The sequence below is a fragment of the Dromaius novaehollandiae genome, chromosome Z (genome assembly GCF_036370855.1).
Source record: "Dromaius novaehollandiae isolate bDroNov1 chromosome Z, bDroNov1.hap1, whole genome shotgun sequence".
Taxonomy (NCBI): domain Eukaryota; kingdom Metazoa; phylum Chordata; class Aves; order Casuariiformes; family Dromaiidae; genus Dromaius; species Dromaius novaehollandiae.
In genome coordinates this window covers 33,630,448-33,658,161 of record NC_088132.1, presented here as the reverse complement: position 1 = coordinate 33,658,161, position 27,714 = coordinate 33,630,448, and the positions used below count along the sequence as shown (strand labels likewise).

At 38.9% G+C, this 27,714-nt stretch overlaps 1 protein-coding gene across 1 annotated transcript in view; it reads left to right on the top strand.

Annotated features, from left to right (window-relative positions):
* LOC112978778 (SHC-transforming protein 3) overlaps positions 1-27,714 on the top strand; it is a 60,449-nt gene that overhangs the window by 18,354 nt on the left and 14,381 nt on the right. Inside the window, exons 4-8 of the mRNA XM_026092492.2 lie at positions 4,192-4,262; positions 16,258-16,321; positions 19,034-19,153; positions 22,256-22,309; positions 26,629-26,680. Coding sequence (XP_025948277.2) covers positions 4,192-4,262; positions 16,258-16,321; positions 19,034-19,153; positions 22,256-22,309; positions 26,629-26,680 — 361 coding nt within the window. The remainder of the gene's footprint in view (positions 1-4,191; positions 4,263-16,257; positions 16,322-19,033; positions 19,154-22,255; positions 22,310-26,628; positions 26,681-27,714) is intronic.

The following is a 27,714-nucleotide window of genomic DNA, read 5'->3' as shown; positions in this document are numbered from 1 at the left end:
AAGCTATGTTTGAGTCCCCAAGCTATTATCAGCAGTAGTGCAATGCTAGAGAAGACTTCAGATGCATTAGTATTTGTAGACACTGACTAATTTATGGCAAGCTATGCCAAGTGCATGTCTGTTTGCTGATACAACCATACTCTCTCTTACCTAATTTGCACAAGGCTCTGTGTATTTAAGTACAGTCTGCAATATTTTGAGCCACCCAGCTTTGATGACAGTCATTGAGTTACAGGGATTAAAAATGGTCAATCTTAACTTACTAAGAATAGCCATATCGTTTTGGTGATCTAATGATATTCCAGTAGTTCTGATTCAGAGATTAGGAGTCTTTACTTAATCCGAGAGTGATTGATGGGTAGTTATTAGCACTACCCATGTTCTGGGTATATACCCATCTGCTCCTTAATATATTAGATACATTAGCTATAGTCTGCCCCTGCTATTTGTCAGTCCCAGGTTGGACTACTGCAATGCTGTATGTGGCTACATCTTGCTACATTTTTATAAGAAAATTTGTTGCTGCTGCCAGCTTCTGACTCAAATCATGGAATATTTCTTCCAGGAATTTGGTGTTCTGAATGAGCTTGTTACAAAACACCGAACAAGGTTGTTGGTGTTTGCTGGGCAAAAGGTGACTCTCACAGCACCTACCCTCATTTGCCTTTTGTCATCCCTCCAAGCACATGAACGTGCTCAACACTCATTTGTTGAACTACCTGTTTCGAATAAACATTGAGAAAGCTCAATACCCTTTCTTACACAAGGTGCAATAAAAAATTTGGTTGTTGAACAAGAATTTTCCGAGTGAATCGCAGAGAAGACAGAGATACCTTAGGGAATACAGAAGTAGTCCTCACCTATGGGACAAACTGTAGAAACCTGAGATACATGGTCTTCTCTTACATTTACCAGAGATATTATAACTAGTAAAGATGTTGGAAGCTCACACAGCAAGAGGTGTTTGATGCCAGGAGTATGTGACACTGTGGTTTTAGATTTACATCAGCTCCCTTCAAGGTGCTGCTTGAAGTGCAAAGTATTAGCTACGAGTCCAAAACCTCTAAATGGGAAGGGATTCATTCATCTAAAAGACTGTTCCTCAGAGCATAATACCATTCAATGAAGGTACACAAGCTGGAATCTCATTTAAACATAAGAAATAGACAGAAGGCAGAGCATTATCTAGATGAGTTTGGAACTGATAGTCCCAAATTATCCTACTTCAGGGTGGGCTGCATCTTGGCATGTTTGCTTCCTGAGCAATGAGAGGGAGGATGCTAGTGGGAGCTCATAAATATCACAGTGCACTGTAGCTGATTGGTTAGCATATACATTAAGTGTTGGGTGAAGAGGAGCTGTTTTAGAAGCAGTCTGTTTTATAACTATATTTTAAATGTTTCATGGAATGCCTAAAGCAAAAGATAGCATTTTTTTTAATCAGTATATTTATTTGTTGAAATAAATGAATAATTTATTTACTTGCTATCTTGGTTGTATGTCTTCTTTCTGTGGATCCTTGTCAGGATGTACTTCAAATGGATATTTTTAGAGATCAATGTTGGTCTTGGGGAATAATTGAAGCATAGCAGTAGGTGAGTTATATGTCCCTGTAGTTGGCCTTTGGACCTTTTGAATGTCAGTATTTATAGTAATTTTGTTATTTGAAAACATGCCGTGGTGGTTAAGTGTTCACATCTTTTATCCCAAAAAATCAGTTGCCATCTTTGCCTTGATCAGTCAGGAATACTGCAGCCTTACTATGTTGTGTTCAGCTGTCTCCATGCTGTGCATAAAACAAGTACAGGATAATTTTTCCATCTGACCTTCCTTCAGTCTGGTTTTGTCTCTACTTTCGTTAATGCAGATCAGGTAGTATGACTCAAAGGAGTCTAAATGCACGCCTTCTGAGTATGTTTATGGGTATTCGTCTAATTATTTGTGTGTTTATTTTGACAGTGCTTTGTGTGCACATCTGTTTGTGTATTTATCTGCACGCCTGCATGTACTTGTCAAATTACCTTTCAGAGTTTGCTTCTAAAATGTTGGACCAGGTTTTCAAAATTGTTTGATTATTTAGCTTTAAAAGACTTGTGGCAAATATAGATAAGTGAAGGAAAAAGGGCAATCCAAGAGTGTTTGAGTATTGAGTGGTCTAAGTGAGCAGGTTGAAGAAGTAATCAAAACCAAATATTTCCGTAACAGACAATCAACAGGATACTTTTGAAAAGTTATACCAATTTACAGCATAATTAATTATGAAAATGTCTGAAATGAAAAAAATATTTGAGAAATGTATCTATTAAAAGATCATAGAACTAAAACAAGGTGACGCGAAGGGTAAAGGAAAACATCTTTCATTGCTGTGTATTGGCATAACTTCACTGAGTTCAGCTGATTGCTTCAACTGATGTTTAATGAACTTTAAGAAAATCAAATCACCTCCTCAGATACTTAAAAATAGAGATAATAGCTTAACTTCCTGCATCAGAGCACGAAAATGTTGTTCTGAATGCTTTAAGTACTCAGTCAGAATAAGTATATGTAAGAAAGGAATCTACTTATATTAAGATACAAGGGGTTACCAAATACATAGTTTGCACTAATAGGAGAGTGGTGGTAATCTAAAGAGCTTGAGGGTGTGACCCTTAGCTTGAGAGTTCCTTGTGCCATGATCTCTACATACAAAATGTTTTCCATGAGGATTTTGGAAACTTTCAAAAAACAGAAGATAAGATGTAAGAGAATTCTAAAAATCCAGGAAATTAATCTTAAAAACCTTCCCAGAAACTGTAGGCTATTATAATTCAAATTTGAGTAATTTAACTAATAGGAGTCACTCAGTCTTCTGGTTTATTTTATTCAGTGTTCTAATGACTCCATGACATTTGATAGAAATAAATTAAATAATAACGTACATGTGAAAACAAACAAGAAACTCCCTAACTTGTAAACAGCCTGTGACAGATAGGTTTCTTTAGAGAAAGCATCGTTGAAATTCTAGATAGCATAGCTAGCAATGCGGTAATTCCCTAATCAAAAGATTTTTAAACAATACAAAAAAAATTTCCAGGTAGATACAAAATATTGGCCTCACTTGATTTTTTACACCAGTTTCATACCGAAATAGATTGCATTATGCTGCAAATAGACGCTACAGTGATCTAAAAGTACAATATTGGAATAGCATTATCAGGCCCATTATCTGAAGACTCATCCCTATTTCAACTGACTTCCAAAAGTCAGGTGACTAGTTCAGTACTTAATATGCATGCAAAGCCACCGTCATGGGATATGCCAATCATGAGCTGCTTTATACAAAGGACAAATTATGGGACTAGCCACTACACAAATATCTGACGAGATCTGTAGCTGCATGTAGACTTTCTCACATGCAAACCATGTCTGCTTTTGGAAGCTAGTCCATAAGATGCACCTGAGTTTTTCTTAATCCTATGATAGACCTTGTTATATCAACGTATTTTCCCTCTTTTTCACTGAGATGTAGGGCAGAAAGAGACGTTCTGAGTCTTTTCCTAATATTGGCCAACCTGTTATGTCATTCCTCTCTTGAATGACTCTGTTGAAGCCATCTCCCAGCTTGTGTTAGTAACATATTTTATTAACATCTTCCCATATCTGTATACTAGTGTTATTAATGAAGATATTAAATCATGTCAATCCCTGAGCTGATCTTTAAGGAATACTTTTTGGATTGCTGGTGCTCTTTTCAGCCTTAACTGCCATAATTTACCTTTCTTGCACTAAGCCTTATCTCTCCCTCTTAAATAATATTTTTCCACTAATCAGCACTACTAGATGGATTTGCTTTACCACCCTTCCTTTTACATTGCTTTTATTTTTACTTTGAATAGCTTTATATCTAAGATGGATCAATTAAGATAGGTGAAAACTAACAAGCGCATCAATCCATTATGAACTAGGTATATTACAATGATTAGATTAGACATAAAAAGATAAGTTGAAGCAAACTCAAGACTTAAATGAAGTAAAATGTTTACGAAGCAAATCTGTGACATACAAGAACATAACAGAAATTTGGCTGATACACAGGATAGATCAGATGTAAAAATAAGGACTGTGCAATGACTTTTAATGATTAGTTGCATTTTCTCCTAGAACTCCACAATAATTATAATAATTTTTATAACTGTTTCTTTTTCCCTACAGTACTTGGGGTGTATAGAAGTCTTACGTTCAATGAGATCTCTTGACTTCAATACTAGAACACAGATTACAAGGTAAGACTTTGTACAAATACCTTTTCAAGTAACTTCTGAATCATGTTCCCAAAGAGGAGAAGCCGGGAAAATGGCAAAACTTTTAGTAAATAGTTTTCAGATACCTTAGGTGCACTTTTTTATTTTGCTTTTACAGGTAAATCTTTCACCAATATTAATATAGCTCCAAAAGGGCTTAAAGGATATTTTCTTCCTGGTCTTTTGCTGTGCCAGGCCCCTCTTGAAAATTATTGCAGGTTTGTTGAATGGTGCTGCCCAAGAAGGCACTTATCTGGACGCAATTTTAGTAACATTTAAGCCAATGAGAATTAGAATGTGCATAAAATCTACAATGTACTTCTCAAAATTAGGCTAGAGAGCTGATCTGGAGCGTCGTATTTTTAGGTATTTGCAGTAGTTTCTTATGAAAAGATAAAAGTTTGCAAATTAGCCATAGAAAAAATTTAAATGAAAAATATACTAGCAGAAAGGTATCACAGACAAATGGAAATATGTTGACTTTTCCTGACTCTTCATAATGAATGATTAATTTCTATTAGGTCCTCATTGCAATTCTTTTTTAAAACATATCACTGTACTGTTCTAAAAGGAGTACCTAAATACTGGTTTGTCTTGAGAAGGATCCCTTAATCATTTTGCTTCTAAAAGATATTTTCTGAGAATTTTAGCAAATAGTGTTTTGCAGGTATTTTCACTTGACAGGCTGAGCTTATTGGCTTTAGAGGACTGTGATGTTGACATTTTCTAGCAACTGGAGACTGCAGTTTCAAATTATCATAGTCAAATTTTGGCAGCAAAGTAATAAAACAATCCCTTTTGGAGGAACAAATATAAAGTGATATGAGGGGATATAATGCTTGTCTTTTGAATTTAAGGAGCAGTGAACTTCACCTCTTTGAGGCATCTTCCAGTTGCTGGTGGTCTATCATGAACCATGGCAATATCATAGATAGCTGAGTATTTCTGTTATTAAATGAGAATAATTGTTGCTAGGTTATGATCTATGTGCAGAATTGTTGTATATGAGTACCTTTGCATTGACTTTGAGTTACATTTGCCACATCAGCTTTGAACTGAACCCTGTGAGTAGTCACAAAATGTTAATTATTATTTTGTCAAGATGCTGTGTTCATGAGGGGCATAAAAGTAGAAAGATAGATACATGATAGGATTCTGGATTTTCCTTTCCAACAATCTAGACTATGCAGCTATTTGAAAATTTTCTTAGTGTGCTGTTTTGAACTCACAATGTACATTTCTGTGGTATTTGCAACAGTGACCTTTTAAAATGATTTCATGTCTAGGCAGACTTATAGTTCCAATGCAGGTGGCACATCTGTTTTTAACATTTGGAAGTTAAATGATGCTGGCTTATAAAACAACTGTGATAGTTACTGGTTTTGTATTGTGTACTGGAATGTGGACCAAATTTTGCTTTGTTTTTCTGCAGAGTCTCTTTGGCTGTATGTCTTCATTGGGATAGCATTTTATTTTTCTTAACTAGCTTAAAGGCACAACTGTACCACTAATACTTAACCATATTTGCTGATCTAAAGCAATATGGTCTGCACAAACAAAGTGTCACTGTCTTACAGTTCTTTCGGTGCATAGATGCTTTTTGGCTTTTACTCTGAAACAGACTTGGAATTATAATTTTTTTCTGTTGAAGTTACAGCATATTTGACTACATGCTGGGCATTTTCTTGGCTCATCTTCCTATGACCACGTCTAGAGCACAGGATATTTTTTCAAGCAGGAAGCCGTATTTTCCTGTTTGTTGTTAATTTTGCATTTTCAATTTTCTGTTTATCATAAAATAATGATGAATGATTAGCTCCTCATTCTGATCACATAGGTCCTGATCTAAAACTTTCTGAAGTTAGGAGTTTTCAGATGAATTTCGAATCAGGATCTAGTATCTTAATCTTCATTATTCATTAATTTATCTGTCTCTAGACATCCTCATGCTATGTCTGAAGTTTCAAATACCCACAGGAAGCAGTCTGTGCTACCCTACATCACAGAGCATTTGACATATTACCCTAATTTTTATTAAGGAATCCTAAAATTCATGTTTGTTCATTAACTTGCTCATATGCGTTAAGAAACATAACATGAGCCTTGAGGTATGTACTAAATTAGTAAGGCTGATGGTCTGATATTACAGGCACCAGTACCCTCATAAGAAGACACCTGGCACCAGCTGGTCCATGCAACCCTTCAATTATATATAAACCAAAACTGTTCGTTACATTTAAAAAGTTACTTTTACTTGAGGGTGATAATTATTTCACAGTTTGTCTATATCTGTGCTAAATCCTCCTTATCAGTTTTCCTGATTAGATAAGTCTATATCCTTTAAAAGCAGACCTGCTGGGTAAGGAATTTCCATTTCTGATTTCTCTGCAGCCCACCACCAGTAAGAAAAATTTCCTTATAACCTGACTGCTCGTGATCGAGTGTTACTGAGGATTAGGTCTGAAGGTCTAGAAATGTTAGCTGTGACTGCCCAAGCTAAGGAATCTAGACCCATAGCTTAAAAGCATCAGTAAAAGTTTATATCTGGAGCTGTGTAAACCTGGCTATACTGTTTCCCAGAACTGGAGAAAGAGATGCCTAGGCAGCCTTGCTCCCTTACCCATAGCTTTGTAATTGTAATATGTAAACAAACATCTGTTACTCTTGCTTAATCCGATGCCATTTTTTCTGAGACTTCCTTTGCACAACCAGAAGAAGCAACTGATGCATCTTGGGCCAATATTACTTCTGATATTATGCAGTATTTACTAAGTACCCTAAAGAACTGTTAGGAAAGATGAGCCAAGTTATCTGATTCAGTGTGGAAGTCAGGATATGGCCTTTCCTAATAGGCATGCTTAGTGCTTGGCACATACAAAACACACACTCAGTCCCTTTCTAGCACCGCGTCACAGCCCTGTCCCTGCTTGCTTTCTTGCCCTTGTTTTCCTCCATGTTGCAGAGCTCAAATGTAGGAAGTCTCACTGAGAATCCCACGTTTGCCTTTTTTTCTGACTCCTGGTTATTGTGTATGCCACTTCTCCTCTCTGCTGGCCCTAAGTAGAAACAAAATGCCCAAATCTGATGGGTGACACCAATTGCCAGAAGCAAAAAGCTTCTGTGACTTAGTCACAGGGGAGCTCTGTAGTCTCTGGCTCTGCTGCAAATGTTGGGCATTACTTTGGAGAAGTTACTAGTCTCAGTCACATAAAAATCTGCAGATAAATGAATTAATTAGTGGTTGCAAAGGGCACTTAAATCCTTGGGTGAACATTTAGAAATTATTTATGAATTTGGCTAAGATTTCCAATTATCTAGTGAATTTGACACCCATATTACACAAGAAGTTAATGGGAAAAGCTTGCCCAAGTCTCTTGAATGGCTTTGAAAATCCCAGCCATTATAATTAATACATTAGGAAAGCGTATGCATGTACCAGTCTGACAAATGAAAAACTATGGCTGCAACTCCAGGAACTGGAGTGAAGCCCCAGTGTAAACAATCTGGTCAGGGATCTTTCCTTTCTTGTCACAGTCATGTGAAAAATCACAGCTACTCTCAATCTGTGCCATTTAATGCTGTTGTACCTCGCATGTGACTTGTTTTTGTTTTGTTTTTTCACTTTTTTTAAATTTAAATATTAAACTTCTAGCAATGAATTTATCTTTGTGTGAAAGGAATGAGCAAGCGCTTTCACTTGTCATATTCTTCATCAGGTCTCAACAACCTTGTTGGTGCCTGACAAAAAGGTATTGTTATACTAATTTTGGGTGTGATTTGAGCAAAAATGAACAGCTATGGTTAAGTTATATGAATATTTTTCCTTTATCGATGAACATTTAAGTTTCAGGATTCGTTCACTACAGGAGAAATAGGAGATCTAGGGTTGCATTAATCAGTCGTATTGTATGTATTCTTTTGTTTAATGAATGTAATGTCATGTGAATCTTTGAGCAAATAAATGAATGTGCAAGCCAAGGGTCAGCAGTTATGGATAATGATAAATAAAAGCCAGCTGAATCCACATGTTGCATCATTAATTATCCAGTGACAATTGTTGGAACACAAGTGAAGTGAAGATAACTTGCTTGGGCAGCAAGATGAACAGAAGCGTTTCATTTTCAACATAGAGAAGGAGCAGGAGGACTAGCAGGCCAGACTAATGAGCTAACTGCAGCTGGCAAGTGCTCCTAAGCTTGTCTGAAACCTACCATCATCATCGCAGAAAGAGGCCACTCCTAAGGTTGTGTGGCCAGGCCATTTGTGCCCTCAGACTTTTTATATAATAAAAAATCAGGTAAAATATTTTTGCAACATGTACAATGTTTGCAGTTCATCTAGTATGTTCGTATGCTTATTGTGAAATCTGCAATAGTATAATGAGTCCTCACTACCCTGTTGCATGCATGAGTGTAGCTATACACTGGATTGAATTAGAGTAATGTTGCATGTACAGCAGTGTCTAGACTATAAGGCTGCATGTTTTTTGTTGTTGTCTAATGGAATGCAATATTAGTTTGCTGCATGCAACTTCAGAAAGTCACACCTCCTCATGCTGAGTAAAACATTATAATGCATGCTGTGTTAATAACAAGTAGATCAAAGGGCTGAGATACTTAATTTTAGCAATGGGCCCGAATCCAAACCCTGATCCTAATTCTCTCCCTGAACTTTGTTGGGCTGAACAATTTGATTTGATTCCTCTCGCAATTTGGAGGTTGAACCTATCATTATTAAAAGTGAAAAATCAAACCCATTTATGCGCCATTGTCCCAAGCTTTTGGAGGGAAGATAATACAAATCCAGATTTTAGAGCTGGGTTCGAGTCCACCGCTAAACAACATGAATAAAATTAATTTATTATACTGTTTCCTTCAACCACATCTGTATTCTTTGCAGAAATTCACTTTCAACAAGCATCACCAAAAAATGCAGGAAGACAGTGAAAGGGAAGTATGGCTCCGCTGTGAGTTCCGAAGACAGATAGGTAACATATGTTCTCTGCAGTGAATTCCATATGTTTGCTCAATCTCCTTAACATACACGCTGGCCTGGAAGGTGAGTTTGGTTCACCCCTGCTTTCTGCTACGTGGACTTGGGGAGGCACCTAGGGGATGGTGCTTAGGGGACTGCAGAACATGTGAACCCAGGCTGCAGGTCTGGGTGCACAACTATTTGGGGAAGTGATGCGAACAAGAGTCCTCTTTCCTTTTGCACAGTTTCTTCAGGGCTGAGCTGAGGCAAGCGAGGGATGCTGGCTCAGTGCTTTCCTCCCCAGGAAACAGGATTCCAAAAACTGGATGAGGACATGGTTATAATTCCTACAGTGTTGCCCCACTAAGTGGGGCAATGGCAGAAAGAGTGACTGATACTATCAGGGAATAATTTACATTTGCTTGTTTAGCTCCGATTCAGTGGCACAGAAATGGGTTAGAATAAACAGGCTTTTGTATGCTTAACATTTAAATCTTTCATTTTCAATGTATTATTAATGGGAAAAATGTTAACTAGTATTTGGATTAATTTGACTAATATATGGTAATGTAATGCCTGTGTGAGAATAATTAATTGAGCTGCCCCATTCCACTTGCCTTTGTGAGAAAGCAAGGAGTCTCCCAGAGGATGGGGAAAGTGAAGAGTTGAAAGCCAAATAGTCACGGAAGCAGATACAGGTGTAGCTGTACCCTGGGTTTTCAGAAAGCTGATGAATCCACTTAGTTCTACAGAAGCAGAAGGTCAGAAGCAGACTGGTCTTAATGTGTTTTAAACACAAATCTTAGTGCAAAGTCAACAATTGCCTTACTCCTTGGCAACAGAGACACTCTGAAATTCTTCTGTTAATTGTACCTAGAGACTTTGATTACGTATAGAAACCAAGGCAATTTGTTTGTCTTCTGTGTGGTATGTCTAATCACACCAGACAGTTCACTGCCATTGGACAGCTGGCAAAGACAGCTTGTATATTTATAAAATGCCATATATCTTATGGGGTAATATGAAAGGTCAGTGTTAGAACTTTAATCATCTTATAAAAAAAGTTTTGGAAGATACCTATTTCTAAAGTCATGCTTTGGAGTCAATTAGGGGCTAGAAGAAAATATTACTTGGACAAAGTTTTTTAAATTTTATTTATAGTGAGGTTTCCCAGGTTTTCCTCTGAAATATGTGTTATGGGCTACTTTCTGAGAGAGAGAATATTATACTAAATGACCTGAGGCTGGACCCAATTTGGAGGCCACTATGATCCTGATTTAGCAACAGAAGACAGCTTTTATTTCTCTCTGTCCATTTCCCTGACCACTACTTGACTAAACAGCTAGATGCAGAATGGTAGAAAGCCTGAAGACCCCAGAAGAAGTTAAAGGATTAGAGATCCACTTAACAGATCTAGACCTCCAAGTACATTTTTATTTAGTTTATTGGCATCATTGACCTTATTCTTCACATATGCAGGGTTGTGCAGAAGGAGAATTTTTGTAGGTACGCGTTCAGCTTTCAATTTATCTTCACAAAAGCTCCAAGCATTATTTTAAGAGCTTTTCTCTTTGAAAGGTACCCTTAGGTTTGGACCATGATTGTCAGGTATATATAACTGCATATATATATCTCTGCAGTGGAGGCACAGTTGTATGCATCTTTGGATGTGTACATTTGCCATAGCCAAGGAAAAATGGACATGTTTGCTCCAGTTTTGCCAAGTGCAAAACTGACTGTGTGTACATAAAATGAATGGTTACATATGTAAATAAGGTATGCTGTTGGATGCACAGTTTCGCTCCACTTTTCTGAAAATCAGAGCATTGTTCTGACCACATTAGAAGAAGCCGTCAAGAACGGATAGATCTCTCTGCTAGTGATGAATAAAACAGTGAGAGTTTCTGAACTTTTGTATTATAAAAGAAGGTACAGACTGTACTGAAATTGTCTCAAATATCACTTGAAATTGCATTATCTATACATACTGAGAACAGAGCTCTCATTAAGCATACCGATGGATGAAAAGTTTCTTTGACAGTAAAAGTAAAAGAGGCCTGCTGAATATATGGACTTCTGTTAGCAATTTAATGCAAGTCCCACAATGAAGGCTTAGGAGAGTAAAAATAATAGCCGTGTTGCCCTGCTAGAATCATCAATGGAAAATTACTCCTTATGTCTAACAGTTGCCAAAGACAACCTTACTACTGTGTAAAGTCTATTAAATATACCAAAAATGAAATTGGCCAGCTTGCTTTTGTTTTCTGCTTATAGATTTTCTACATGTAAAAAGACCCCATTTCAAGAAACAAAATGAGGACCTGGGAGGAAGAAAAGGAGAAACCCTCTTCTACTTGCTCTACAAGTTGACAACAGCTTGCTTGACACATCTGGCAATGTCACGTTGTTCCCCAAGTCTTTTCTTCCAAGCTTCCCATCACATAGAGAGCAGGACAGGCTCTACTCCTGGGAGGCTGCTGTGAACAAATGGCATCACTAGGTCTCTCTGCCACGTTCTCAGTGGGCCACCCTGCAGGGCTACAGTACACTAAATTGGTGGCATTGGGCCTAACTGCTCTTCACAGCTACCCTTCCGCCCTTCCTTTCCTTATTTGCTGCTCTATTTTCATTAGCTACTTTTTCAGCCTTACATCTTCTGGGCATCGTCAGTTTGCCTGTTGACATTTAAAGTTTTGTTAACAGTAATATATTGCCGTGGTCCTCAGGGTCTGTGAATGTCCCCTTTGCTTCTTCATTCAGCACATAGTAGTTTTGCCTGTTTTGTAAATGAACAAATAATATTTCAATTATTAAATAGATTTCTAAAAATGTATTTTTGGTGCCTGTTTTTTTTTCAGAAGCAAGTTATTTTTAATTTCAGTATAGATTTTGTTTCTCCTCAGCAGATACAGATACAGTGCATGGTAGTGATTTATAAACTATTAAAAAGATTGGCAGGGGTTTAATACTTTTAAGAAATTACTGGAGGCCTTATGTACAATTCTTCTGGACATGTCATTCTTTCATTAATAAATCTATCTTTTGATGTCTATTTTTGTAAACATTTTTGATGTCTAGCTGTGAAGCCCCCACCTTTGGAGGCGGCAAAGGTAAACTTGGGAACTGTAGGATACTAGAAGATGTTAACAAGAGAATATTGGTGGGTTTTTGGTCTTGTCAAATAAAACATTTCAGAGCAAAAACTTGCCACAGTTGCTAGTCTCAATGTCTGAGATGGCTATTCTTTTTCCAAATATGTTGAAAAAATTCTGTGCAATTTGTATGTGCCTGTCATTCCCCTGAAACATTAGTTCCAGAATTCTGTTTTCTTAATCAATTAAATGGTTTTAATTAAACGCAGCAACAACAAAACCCAACGTCACAACCAAAAAATCACTGAAACCACAAGAAGAGGGGGTATTTTCACGTGATGGTGTTTCATAAAGGAACAGATTTCAGCTTCCTGAGTGGGCTACTTTATATAACAGCCAGAATAAAATATGACTGAAGTTATGAAAAATATCAGGGCATTAGCCTTTTTAATGGAAAAAAATGCCAATGTAAAATGCCGCTTCTTCTGTCTCAGAGAGATGTCAAGTCACTTTAAAGTGGAACAGGTCAGCTTGGGAAAATGCATTTTGATAATTCTTCACTGGTTACATTTGCATGCTGAAATCTATATTCAAATATACAATGTGTTTTGTGCCAAGAAAATGACTCCACAGCATGACCATCTGCAAAGCAGAAAATACTCTTGGACAGATTTGGAACTCAGCATGTGGTCCCTGCTGCAGACTGCACAGTAGCTAATTTTACAAGAGAGCAAGATAACTTTGCACTGGTATTTCTCTGAGATCAATGCCTATCCAATGAAATGGCATGTGGCATAGAAAAATGTAGCAGGCATCTATGTCAAATAACTTTCTTATTGGAAAGGAAGAAAATATAATCACATCCAACTTTTCCAAAGTCCATGCAACTGTTTAGCCATGCAAGTATGTCCAGAATTTCTGCTTTTGCATTTCTTGACAAACATTTCCATGTGTGAGTCAGAAAACTGCACTCTTGACCTAGCAACTATTTCTATTTCTGGGTGTGATTTTGTGTCTCAGGTGTTTATGCTGCATAGGCATCTGCAAATTCGACCTGCTGCAAAAAGAGAAGATGTCTGCCTTGTGCTGTCTGGCAATGCAAGTTAGAAATAAGCTTTAGGGTGTTTTTTCCGTATCATCACTAAAGACCTCTCACAAAGATGATCTGGAATATTCTCATGGAAATCCAGGAACCTTCCCCCGGGAAAGTGCACCTCTGCATGGCAGAGGATATCCAGCTGACTTTTTTCTTCCCATATTCATCAGATACTTCTGTAAAACTCCTTAACTCCCAGGTGGAGAAAGTACTGCACCTTTTGTTGCAGGTACATGAGGGATTGCTGCTGAGAAAGCTGTCTCCAGGTAAAACTGTGATATTTTCCTGAAAGGGACACCCACAGTTGGAAAATCTGTAACGCTTTGTTATTGAGCGTGAGGTTGTGTATCCTGGCTGTCAGCTGCTTACTGCTCAGCCAGCTCTTCTGAGATGTGGTGTGCAACAGCAACCAAAGTGCCTTGCTAACCCGGTGCCAGCTTTCAACTCTTGTGCCTGCGCCTTTCCTGTCCTGGGCTCAAATGACTGTTTTGATCAAGAAGATCCTTGAATCAGGTGGGTCTGCTGGGCTATGTGGTTGCTCCTTGATAAGCAGGAGAAGCCTACAGGCAGAAGGGGTAGGAGCAAAAACATTGCAAGCACCAGCCCTGCACCAGAAATACAACGAGCTCTTAAGCTCTATTTATCAGGAAAAACTGAAAATTCTTCTTATTTCCTACCTGCTCCATGTTGCTGCTACAAGTAGAAGATGGTGGAGGCAAGTAGGAAGAGAAAGGAAATTGCAAGCAAATGCATCTGTCAAGCACAGTTCATGTCTCTGGAATGGATATACTTTTTGTGAGAGACAAAACCTGCAGGTAGTCTTAATACGCTAAGTGGGATAGCAAGACCACTGATGGGAACAGAGAGAACAGAGGCGAACACATGAGAGAGGAGGAGACCCGAAGGACGAAGACCTGAATATTATGTCTGAATATCATAATGATAAGTAGGTGTGATGTTTGCTGTGCTGTATTTCTAAGATACATCAGGGCTGCTCTTTTAAACCAACCGATTTTCACTTGCTATCTAAGAAAAGTTGGTAACTACTTTGACTAAACACTTGTTTGAATTCGAAGAGGCGTTGTGGTAAATGTGGGAGCTGAATTCAAGCACTGAACTGTGAAAGGGAGTGCTGTTGCAGCTGTGATGGTCTAAGGACATACGCAAGGTAGGGTTTGTAGTGAGGGGCAATATTATTAGACCAGCAGATACAGTTGGGGAACAAGCAAACAAAAAAACAAGCTTTGGAGCAAGCAAGCCCTCTTCTAGATGTAAAGAAAGGAGTGTGCCTGAAAGCTTTTGGATTATCTCTTCCGATAAATCCTACTTTTCTTCAGAGTGGCAGGATTTTAAACCTGCTGTGAGGCCTGATCCAAAGGAAAAAAAAAACCCATGGTATTCTTTCAGGTGATTTGAACTTTGGATTGAGCCCTAGGTAAAAGCACCTAAGACTTAACTATGTAGCAACTACTGATTGCATAACGATAAATCTGTGCCATCTTTTGTTGGGTCATTATATATTGAATGCTAGTATATATGACCTCTCCCTCCTGACTCCTTTGATAATGCTATGTATTCACCTAGGGTATAGTTGAAGTACTGTCCCGCTCATGGCATTACATTCAAGGCATTTAGTATTTTTAGCAAGGTTGTGTTTCAAGGTTTGGATTATTTTGACAGCTCTTCAGCTTGCAGTTCATAATCTCATATTCTGTATTTTTTTGCATAAAATACATATTATTTGCTTGTTTTTGTTTATAATATACTGTTAATGGTCTGGGCTCTCAATCAATATTTAGAACAGTTAAACTATAGTTTGCAGAGATCCTTATTGGTCCCCGTGGAGCCATTCTGTCTTACAGTATCAATTAATGGGACAGATCTATTACAGCAGTGTTGCTAATTGTCACAGGAATGTCTGTGCATGCACTGTAGCAATTTTTAAATACTGATCAACTCGACTACTTGGATCATCTCTTGTTGCTGAAATGCTGAAAGGATCTAAAAGATTTGTTTGTAGCTGTATGATTGGAAAAGTTCCGGTTATATCTAGTTATTCTCCTAATTCAAATTTGTTCTCAATATGCATTGCTTCACTTAGGCTATTAGCATAATGGGAAGAATGAAGCAATATTAGAAAACTGAAGAAAAATGTTAATGGCATTCATTTTCTTTACCATGTAAAAATATGGCCACAAATATATTGTTTGGGTCATAATGAACAAATATCAGTTAAAAAGTTTGTGTCAAAATATATGTCACATGTATCATGTACGACATGCATTTTACCAGGAATATTTTAGGGTTCTGATATATGTAAAGCCAGGAGGCTTTGCTCTGACTATACAAGTGTACAGTAAGTAGAAAAAAATGATAGTTACTACTTTTTACATTACAAAAAGGTTAAAAAAGGTCTGGAGCAATGTTTCTTAAAGACATCTCTTATTATCAGATTCCCCATGATTTAATAAGATACAAAAATGAGAGTTGGAAGAAGGTATTAAAGTAAATACTCTAAATTACAATGAGAAAAGTTCTTTTTGATGGCGTAAGGAATGTTTTTATCATTTGTGGTTCTCGAGATGCTGTTCCTTACACTAACATTGACCATTAAGTGTTTTCTGCATTAGAGTAGAGTAATCTAAATTTGAATGACACCTATTTTAGTGGTGAGAAGAGAGCTAACTGACCCACTCACTGTCCTCACTTGTGAATACAAATACCGTCTGGAGCTGTTCTCTTCCAGTGCATTTCAGAAGGATAATGAAGAAACCCACACATCCATTTGCTGTAAAGCTTTTTTCTGTCTCTTCAGGGAAGCAATCAGTCGTGTTTGTGAAGCCGTGCCTGGTGCCAAAGGAGCCTTCAAGAAACGAAAGGTATTTTTCTTTTCTTTAAGCAAAGTTGACCATATTTTCTTAGTTCAACACAGAGGAGACCAGGCACAGCAGGCAGGTGAGCTTAAAGTAGCTTTGAGAATTGCAGATCATTAATCATTTAAAGTATAGGTTGTTTTCACCCACTCTGTGTAGCCTGTCGCCCTTTTGGTCAGGATCTTCTTTTATAGGCATCTAGAAGTATGAGTACATCTAGGAAATGATTGTCACTTGCATTTATGTACCTACTGCAGAAAATCCTTTTTTCTTTCCTCTGTAGGCTGTAGGTGGAAGGCTTAAAACAATCTAGAGGGGATGCTTTTTCATACAGTGCATGCGTAAATTGTGGAAACTGTTGCTGGAAGCTATTGCTGAGGCCAAAAACATAAATAGTTTTGCAAGTGATTAGCTCAGTGCATGGAGGATAGCCCTTCTGGTGATGATTGTTCAACAGTTTAGGAAGCTCCTGAGTTGTTGGTTTCTGGAAATGGAGAGAACGTCCCTGGTGATTCTCAGTTTCTGATACTATTTTCATAAACATCTGCTGCTGGCTCTTTGGTGGCCAGCACTGAAGGCGGGACAGATGGTCTTTGGCCTAACACAGTTATTACTGTGCTTTTGTTTGTGTAGCAGGAGTTAGGATCTGCAGGCGAGGAGCGGAGGACACCTTGGCTCGGCGCTGTGCTGCCGGCCATCACAGCCTGGCTGGCACTGGCTCTTGCCCCTCGACCAGGCGGGACCGAGAGCTGCTTTGCACTGCTTGACCTTTGGGAGATCGCTTGACTGCTGTTGCAGCTGGAGCTTTGAAAACCTGCCCGATCATATAGCCTGCAGGTATAGGAGAGGCTGCGGTGTGGCGGTTAGGATGTGTTGGCAGCTTTGGGACCGGCCCAGCCTTTCCGCTTTGGCACCTGTCAGTGAGCTCGGTGCTGCTGCAGCCATGCCGCTAGGAGACCCCCAGCTCGCACAAAGCTGTGCCTATAGCTTACTCCTCGTCTTGGCCACACCAGGTTTATTCTCTGCTCTGCTGCCTGTACTTCCACAAGCCTGCTAGCAAAGCCAGGATTTAATTCGAAGCAAGGCTAAGGGGAGGAGTGTAGAATGCAATTAACTGTAGCTATTGTGTTATTAATAGCTGTTGGGTGCGGAAGGAGAATAAGCAGGTGAAGGAAAATGTCTGCTTGCTTCCCTACCTGCCTGGCTATTTAGGCAGGATCCTAGTGGAAAGGTGAGACAGATACCCCGCTTGTGCGGTGGGGAATCTGCCCCTGGAAAAATAAGGTGATGGAACAACATATATTATTACAGCATAATGGAAACTGCCCCAGAAATTAAGGGTCCCCCCTCCCTGCAAATATATCTCATGGCATTTTTAGGTTCTCTGCTTGGTTTTCATTTTTAAACCTGAAAGTAAAGGGGAACATTGACACAAAGTATGACTGGAAAAGTAGGTTAAACAGAGTCCCAAGGTGCCAAATGAGACACCTTGCTGTATTGCTGTTTTTAGAAGCTGCGTTGCTTATCAGTTGTTGAAAAGATACACTGTTTTAAAAATAAGCCCACTGTTTGCAGAGAAATTTTGCCCAGCAACAGAATTACAGCTAAATCTTAAAGACAGGTAGCTTTTGCACTTTCATCACTTCTCATATTTTTGCCACTTCTGGTTTACGAATGTGGTTAAAGTGAAATGTACTTCTTTGGGCCAGTTTTACACAGCATTTCCCACACTGTGGAGAGGTGACCCTCAGGCAGGAGCTCAGAATTGGGGGGCTCAAGAAATGGCTCCAGAGAAACAGCAGTATTCAAAAGGGCTTGTATTAAAGAGGGGTTAATGAAAATACTAGCTCTGTAAGATGATAACTAACATTAGTGCAGCACAAATGTTACATTTCTACATCTACACAGAAGAAGTATGTAGATAGTGTATTTTTAATAAATTAAACAGAAAGAAAAGAAGCTGGAACTGCATATGTGTTAGCTGTAAGAAGTAAAAAGGCACACATGTGTCCAGCCTGTTAATAGGGACAAATCTTTCCAAGGTTGTGGGCACCTTATCATCATTGCAAGTTCAGTGAAATGCCTGCAAAAGTTGCTAGTTTTATTACATCCCTTCTGGCTTCCCATGCTTTGTACTTACTGCCAGTTAGGAGTAATCATTAGCTGCGTGCTGGACCCAGCATACATAGCTATTTGCCCATGGCTGGGCTTATACCTCCTGCCACAGTGACAAGTGTAAGGACACTGTGATTAACTATTTGTGAATGTCCCATCAATATTCCCATCACAGGAGCCCCGCTTTCCATGTGGAGAGAGGATAGAGCAGTCAATAGATGCAGAGCAAACAACAGATTTTTTTTCCAGGAGCTGAAGTTGTTTTTCCAGGATAAGAATATCCTGTTTTAAGATACTGACTTAAGACATTTTTCTCGCTCTGCTTACTTGGCTCCCGTGAGGCTAAGACTCTACTATTTCATAAAAAAATACTTTTTTAGGCCAAGTGTTGATGCGTACCTGCTTATTCATTATCTTTATTGTTATGATTATTATTGTTAAATAAAGAATGATCTCCAAAGGGGAAACAGCTGTTCCAATGAAATGATCTTTGGAAAGTCAGCAACTTTTTAGGAGCCTTTAAGATTTCAGCTAACTCGGCAAAGAATAAATGTTCAGCCCAAATGAACAGAGAACAAAAATGTGCTTTTTTTCCCCTCACAGCCACCAAGTAAAGCTCTTTCTAGCATCTTGGGAAAGAGCAATCTTCAGTTCGCAGGAATGAGCATAATGCTGAATATCTCCACCACCAGTTTAAATCTCATGACGCCTGATACGAAACAGGTGAGTTTAACATAGTAATTGGTGAAGCTATTGATGAACAGCCTGTTGAGCAGTTATTTTCCGTCTGCCAAAATAGTCAGTTGCTCAAAGTACTATTCCTCAATAACATTTATAAAGTGAATGAAAACAAAATATAAAACATAGTAGGAGTCACAGTTTGTTTAAGTATTCAGCACAGCTTAGATGCATTATTTTCTTTTGTCCATGTTTCAAGTAGCTCTGTTTTCCTGTAAACAGACTTACAACATAAAACAGCATTTTCTGGTGGCAGGAGTTCTTGTTTGGGTGCAGTTACAAACTTCCGTAGGGTTAAGGATGGAGTAGGTGACTAAAGAAATGAATGTGCATCCCCAATTTGGTGTTCATTCTTCCCATTTAGAGTCTTAAAGGGCAATCTATTCCTAAGGCGCTGCGCTGCTAAAAATACAGCCACAGGGATTTTTCAGTGCAGTGAAATGCCCTGTCTTTTAGAAAGACAAGGCAGCCTTTCTCAACCAGCCCATTTCTTCTTCTTTGTGCTGAAGGTACATACAGACTTTGGGGAATCACTGCAGTGGATTGTGAATGATGTATGAGATGAGAAAAAAAGCCTTGCTCAGTGTATATATAAAGACAGAGCAGGCAGACTTGCGTAGTCACTGCTGTGCTATTTGCTGCGAGCTACATACTGTGTTAAGGCACGCAACTTTCTGCCCAGATACAGCTAGCGAGGAAAAAAAAAAAAAAAAGCTCCCTGCTGTCCTCAGAGGCCTCAGGATAAAAGGATAAGAAAGGCTACACATGACATATATTTAAAAGCTTGCTGTTTATTATTGTGTTTCTACCAATTTATCTTTTCTTCATTCTTATCCTCATTTAGAAAATGTTGTAATCTTCTACAATGAAAGCACAGAGACTGTGAGAGCAGCGTTATGGCTGGCTGTAGCAGTTTGGAGCTGTATTGTGGAATATGCACAGCAGGGCTTTTTGCAAGGACAGTTGCCCCCAGTCAGCAGCACAGGAGCTTGATGGTAATAAGATCTGTTAAAGAAATGCCAAGCCCTGAAAGTGGTCTTGTCTTCAGCTGGCATCAGGGTAGAAATAGAATTAAACTGATTTATCCCAGGGAAGGATCCTCCCCGAAATGTTTTGGCCTTTCTTGACGGGAGATGAAATAATTTCCAGTGAACTGAAATATAAGAGAGTTGACAGAATTGTTTATCTTTCTCTCACATCATTCTTTTTGAGGTAGATTGGGTCTGGATGCTGGAGGACTGGGAAACATCTGGTTTCTCAAAGATCCACAGTCTGGCTGTGATCTCCCTTGTTTCTTCTTTCTGCCAAGCATTTGATTAGCCTATGAGCTGTTAAAACGTGAGCTCTCAGGTACCTCTAAGAATACTGAAAATAAGTCTGGCCCAGCAGCTTTGTCCTTCAAGGCCCCATCCAAGAAAGACAGCCTGGACTTCTGTAATAGCCTCTTGTTCCCAGAGGAGTTGGAAGGAGGGAAAAGGCAGTGTTGTCAGCCCTTGGGGCACTAGGCGAGCAATTGCTTGCATCCCTGCACAGAAGCTTTGTGACCATTTTAAGTAGAGATGGATAAATGGAGATTTTTTGTGTGCGTACCCCTGCCCCAAGCTAAATTAAAATTTTTAGCTTTGGGATTGAATAAAAAAAAAGAGTCTGACTTGAACTGGTAGTTTGAAACACCTTTCAGTTTCTTTAATATTTGGAAAATTAATTTTTAAGGCAATCTGAAATAATTTCTATTTTTTATGCTGCTGAATGGAAAGATCAGGTTATTTGCACAGCTTTAGATAGAAATGACATTAAATGTGCAACAAATCCATATTAGTTCATCTTTGATGTTAAGATCACTTCCTCTTTATGGGAAAAAATGAGAAGGAAATCCCCACTGAGGAGTAAGGGAATGATGGTCCTCCACTGAGCATTTAAAAATTAACCGTGTCTTCTGAGGCTGCCATGAGATAAGCAGCAGTATTAAAAAGGAACTTTATATGAAAGAATTTTTCTCCTTGTCTATTTTTTTCTGACTGCATGAAATGGCAAAATCCAGAGAAACTCATGTCAGGCTTTTTTCTCTTCAGGGAAGATAGTTGCTATTTCAGGTCTTTAAGATGCAGGATGGGAAAAGAGCCCAGAGAATATTTTTTATAACTTCTTGTTTTCCCAAAACCAGGTTTTCTATAGTACATGCCACCTTCTCCAAAGCAAGCAATTAAGATCCAAATGACTATTGTCACATACTCTAGATTTCTAAGTAAGGGCCCTCTCCTATAATGAGTGAATTATGTGGTATCGTTCCTATGACTCAAATGATCAAGCAAACTTTTCTTTAAAATGACCTTTTCGTTCTGGCTTGTTACACGATTTTATTATTAAAAGATTTTGTAAGTTAAGTCTCAAAATAGCAATACAGCAGAGCTGTTCTCCTTGTATTAGAGGTTCATGACAATTTGTCTCTTCCCACAGAAATATCATATTAGTTCAAACTCTACATAAACAAATTGAATTTTGTCATTTCGAATGCCCTAGAGTGTGCCTGAGATTGTGACCGTAATTCTAGATTTGTAGCTAGATTCAAAATTCTATTTGCATATTGCAAACATATTTATGTTTATTATCTCAAACATAACATGACACAGTAGGTATTGGAAGCAATGTTAGGATCCTTAGCGGGTGTGCAGGTTGGCGTGATTTCATTGATTTCACCAGGGTGGCATCAGCAGAAAAGTATTTTGATGAATAGGACCCTTTGCTCCATTCATCACTTACTGTAATAAAGAAAGTGAGCCTTAGCGGATTAAAATTTCTCCAAAGATACTGTATGACAGAGCTATATGATTTACTGGAGTTCTGAGCACATTTAACAATTTCGCTGTGTCCTGCTAGGTTTCAAAGAACACCAGATTAAAAACATTCATCCTTAAGTTTGTTTATATTATCATGCTACTCTTTACACTCCCTGTAGGTGAAATGCAGAAGTTATTTTGATCTTGGTTTTGGATTTTCGCCCCCACATAAACCAAAAAAAGAAATCAAAAGGGTAAACTGTATGAGAAAACCTACTAACTTGTTCTTATTTTTTTCTGATCCGCACAGATCATAGCAAATCACCATATGCAATCTATTTCCTTTGCATCTGGAGGTGATCCGGTAAGCATTTCTTTAAAGCTTTCTCCCACATAGATATGGCTTTATGAGGCCTGTGTGCCAAAATTTATTGCATAGCTTACTGAAAGGAAAATATAACCACAATAGCCCCTGTTTCTTGTTTCATAAATTCTCCTTGACTGTTGCCATCAAACTCTTTTTGAGGAAACCACTGACAAGCAGTCATAAATCCTCCTCCTTGAATGACTGAAATGAAAAGTATCAAAAGGCTGCGAGCATTCATATAATAACTGATAAGCAGGGCTCTGTTTTTCAGAGCAATGTAGTATAGTCAGATGGCTATCGTGTGAATTTTCATCTTGACTGTTTTCATTTTGTTCTCTTTGCAGTAATAGACTTGTGTTACAGTTATTTTTATAGCAATGTAGGTATTTTTTTCTTCTCATCTTTAACTGTACATTGAGAAGACTGTACTAAATACTGCCTTCAGGTGTATTCATTACACACATGCAGTTTGAAGACAGGCTCTCAGAAGAAGCCTGGATCTTTCTTTCTAATTTTGCCAAGCTTTCAGATACACCTACGTGTTTGGTTCATGCAGATCGAAAGACAGACGTTGGCTTGTTGCTTTTTCTCCTATTTTTATGAGCAGCCCATCCAAAGTCATATTAAATAGGCTCCAAAAGTATTTCTCACCCAGGAAGAAGTGGGAGAATTTTAAAACAGGGACAATGCTCACCTCGTACCCTAGAGCTTTGAAAGCTTTTAAATCTAGCTTAATTGAATGTATCTGCATTTTCCCCAGTCATATAATTATCTGTCATTAATCAGTCATATAATACAGGTCAAGCAATTTCTAGCCTGCCCTGTGAGTTATTTCTCTCAGTTTAACTCCGTTAAGTTGAAGACCCTTGGCAATTTCTCTCTTCATTTCACTACTTTCAGTAAACATAAGGGCAAAGTTCAGTCTTGGTATAACTCTGCTGAACTCAGCGAAGGTCCAGAAGGAAAAAAGACATCATATCATAATAATTTTGAGAACAAAAAATGGATCAACAGCAGCTTTGAAATACAACAGATTGCCATGGATGCTGTAAATGAACAATTCCTGAAGTGGGCAGAGGAGTGATTAGCACAGTTCCCTGCCTCCGTAAGAAGATTCTTCGCTCCCCATCTGCCATCCCAAATGCTGAGTCCTGGAAACACCATTGCACACTGCCCACTGATAGAGTGATTTACCAGGAAGGAGGAGAGGAGCAGCAGCAGTAGCGATTGGATTTGGAGTAAACAAGCTCTTCCAAATGTTTTAGAGAGATAAAAATCATGCTACTGAGTCAGTGAGCTACCAGAGAAATCAAATTGCATCGTGGAAGACAGTGAAATTATAAAGCAGCGTTCCCAATAAGACCACTGCATGGTGATCTCATCCTGGGGGTGGAGAGGGTAGGTGTGAGTATCTAATGATGCTCTACAGGCTTGTCTCAGCGGGCTAGTATCTGGCACAACTTTAAATCAAAAAAGCTTGTTCATAAAGCAGGTGGTTCCTCTGTCCCGAGTGCACAGGAAAGAAGACGATGCAAAGGATGTGATTTAAGTCACAGTTTATTAACCCATCTGGGGACTATCCAGACAACTTTCATCAACCCTTAATCATTTCTACTTGGTGGAGGACTGCCATCACAAAAACCTTATCCCCCAAACACAGTTGGACACCAGCTCATAAGCTCATTCCCTCATTTGAGATTTAAAGTGGAAGAAGAAAGGCCCTAGACATGAGAAGCCCAGATCAGTTCCCAAGCTTCTTCAGGGGATACTTCCCTTACATTACATTTTGAAGTCTGGTTTATTTGGAAGCTAGACTCCCCCTACTCCTCACCCCATCCGATTTTCTGCTCTGGGTATCTGCCACACATTGGTGCCAGCAATTAGCTTTGCAACTTTCCTCCCACTCCCTAAGCATTAATTACCTTCATCATTCAAAATATATCCCCTGGAAAAGTGTTCCACAGTCTTGGAGAGCAGCTTGAGTACCACATATATTTTTGCAATATTCCCCTTTGCAATGAGTCAGATAGTTTCAGGCTTTGTCAGTACATGTGAGCTTAAAATGGCTCCACCAAACCCTTTTACGTAGCATTTCAGAATCATTTTTAGTTCACTTCCAAGACAGTGTTTGGATCTGCTCTAGCTCTCTCCAGCCTCCCTTATGATACACCAAACATTTTTCATCCATGATCATTTCTGGTGGCTGTTTCCAGGCTGCTAAACAAGACACCTGGTTTTCGAGATGCCTATTGAAATTTCAGAGACATCTCACAAGCCAGCTCTCTCCAAAATCCTTGAGGAGAGTATTTTTTCAGTTGCAAGCCGTTTCAGTCCAGCTGATGCCTCCAAATGTTTTCACCACAATACAGTTTCTTTTAGGCTTAATATACAGCACATTCACACTTGTCTTCAGCTGAGGCCTCAGTACTTTGTGTAAGATTTTCAATGTCAGAGACCAGTTCCTGCATCAGCTCAGTCCTCTGTAGCCTTTTGATGGGAATCTCATAATTTAGCCACCATGCAACATGCCCCTCTCATCTCCTTAAATGGTTTGTCAGAGTGAGCTTGAATCTGAGGGAGCTTTAGATGAAAGACCTAGTTCATATAGTGGGTGGTTGCAGTCTCTCACACCCGCACTCAGAATGGCTGACTATGAAATAAATCTTCAGCTTAAATGTATTCACTAGATATATCTATACCAGTAAATAAAAATGATCTATGGACTGTCTTCATGCCTTGAGACCAAACAGCACAGGACAATTTGCATCCATACTTTCATACATTGGCTGCTTGGGAAAGGTGCCTGGCCTGTGCCGTTCCCTCGGATGGTTTCAAGGCACTGCTTGGGGAACTGGCACAGCCAAGCAGGGGAGACTACTGACAGTGAAATGGTATGGATGAGTGTGGGACAACTCTCGGGCCTGCACCTTGCCTCTGTTTTATTTGCTATTATAGACATAGCCACTTTTCTCTCCCCATTACTGTTGACGTGCATCATAATTTCCACTGAAGTCATTGCCCAGACACTATGTCACTGGATGCATAAGAAACTACTAGACAAAGAGCTAGGGCTATTCTCCTCTGTTCTTTTTTCTTTTTTTTTTTCCCACCAACCTCATTATTGCTGTGTCTGAGTGCCTTGCAATAGTGGATTAAGTTATATGGCTACGCATCTGTCATCATAACCATGAATGTGCTTCATCCTTTCCATTATCCCCTCCTTAGGAAGGGAACTGTGTGTGTCACAGCACAGTGGTTTGTTTTGGTAGGGGTATGTGTGTGCTTGTATTAGAGAAGGCTCAGTTAAAGAAATCTGTCATTTAATTCAAAACTGGTATGTGTTGTGACATTAGATCTTAAGATAATATGTTTAAATGGTCTTGGATCAGTCCCCTGGGAACGCTTTGAGTAGATTTACACTGCCAAATGCAGTGTACCCTGTATCTGGCTCAGCTAGCTTTAGATAGACATGACTAGCCAGGCATGTCAGGAAATCATGGCTCTAACCAACTTTCTATTTGAATCAAGTCTACCTGGCATTTTCTAGATGTGCCAGTAAACCTGACATTTCCCCAGAGCGTTGGCCTTGCCATTTCATCTGCAGGACGATAAAAGTCTGCTCTGCTTGTACACAGGAGCGAGGAGGTGAGCAAGCAAGAAATCAGCAGAGAAGACGTGAGCCCGCTCTTGCCAGAAAACCCACCTGGCATGTGGGAATGGGGACTGCTGGGAGCAGCCCATGGGCTAGGGAGAGTGTCCTGGGGAGGCTGCTTCTCACAGCCAAGCCATGGCTGAGCACCTCCGTGCCACATGGCACTGCAGCCAGTAAAGTAAACACACCTGCTTGTCACACATGGATAAACCTGACTCTTCATTACTTCTGAGGAGCAGGGCCGTTAATCCCACCCTTTCTGCCAGAGGATCAGTTGATTGCTTCATATTCTGAACCAGAATCTTCAGGTACTTTGAAGATAAGGACTTGAAATTTCTACTCCTTTCTGAATGAGGCCTGATTCAAATCCTGCTAAATTTCTTTAATTGATTTTCAAAGGCTGTGGAAGAGATTTATAAGTTATGTTGGAATAGCTTCACACTCTGGGGAAAGCAAAGTGATGGGATCAGTACCAAAACCCATAAATTTTTTTTGCAGTAGATAAGAAGCTGCAGATTTCCAAGCAGTAGATAACTGTAGTGCTAGACATATCATATTGAGATGCTACCCACAAGAATACGTACATTGTGGACTATGATCTTTTCCTATGTTCAGTGCAAACATTTTTTTTGCATTCATTATAGATATCTTAATTTTTTGACAGGATACTACTGATTATGTTGCATATGTAGCTAAGGACCCTGTTAATCGGCGAGGTAAGTTAGAAATGTCTTATTTGGCATCTTTTTTTTTTCCTTTGAGAAACATGAATTATTCACAGTATAATTTACTCCATTTTTTTTTTCAGAAAAAAATAAATACAGCCCAATAAAAAGATTGCCTTTGGTAGTCATGGAACAGTTGTGTGGCAATAAGGAGCAACCATGCACAAGCTGGTTCTGAAACTTAGAACATATCTTAGCTGTGGTTCATCTCCAAATATCACTTAGATTCTCTTCATGTCTTAAATCAAGAGCTTGCTAGTCTTGGCAGTGTGAGCTTCTAGGCAATGGCTATCTCATATCTAAACTCAATCAAGATGCAAGGACTAAGCAGTCCTCAGATTAAGTCCTCTGATTAAGAGGCTGGATCTGTTAGGTCTTCTCAGTATATGCCTAATTCTTCCTGACAGCATCAGATTCCTTATCAAATAGTGAGCTTTCCAGCCAACTTGCTGGAGGCTGTCCTCTTTCTCAGTGAAGTTTTATTCAAGGAAATGCCTAGTTCTATTATTTTCATAGAGATCAGTCAGGAATAAGGCACCTCTTGTTGATTGTTTTCGAAGACTGAGATCCTGTTCATCTTCTCAAAAATAAAGGTAAATTATAAAAAGTGTAAATTATAGTCTGAAATAATACATACAGAAAACACTCTCCACTTGAAATGCAGAAAACATCACTAGGTCTTGATGCACAGTACAGACTATTGTATAATGTACCTGAGAAGCTATTTATTATTCATGGATTCGTGGGAAAAAAAGACTAGCTCCAAAAAAAGACTCAAGCACTTCCAATGGGATTTCTGCAGAATTTAGACACTTTAACTCCAAAATCCCAGCCCTGCAAACTCTTAGCTGCCACCTAACCAGGGGCATGACTAACTCAATAGCTTCCACATTTTGCGACCTTAAATTATTTAATTATTTAATTAGATACCTCAACAGCCTGTTGTGTCCATGTGCAGAAATGTCCAGTCTCGGCAGTGTTAGCTCATAGATAATACCTGCACTAAACATACTAATATGCTGAAT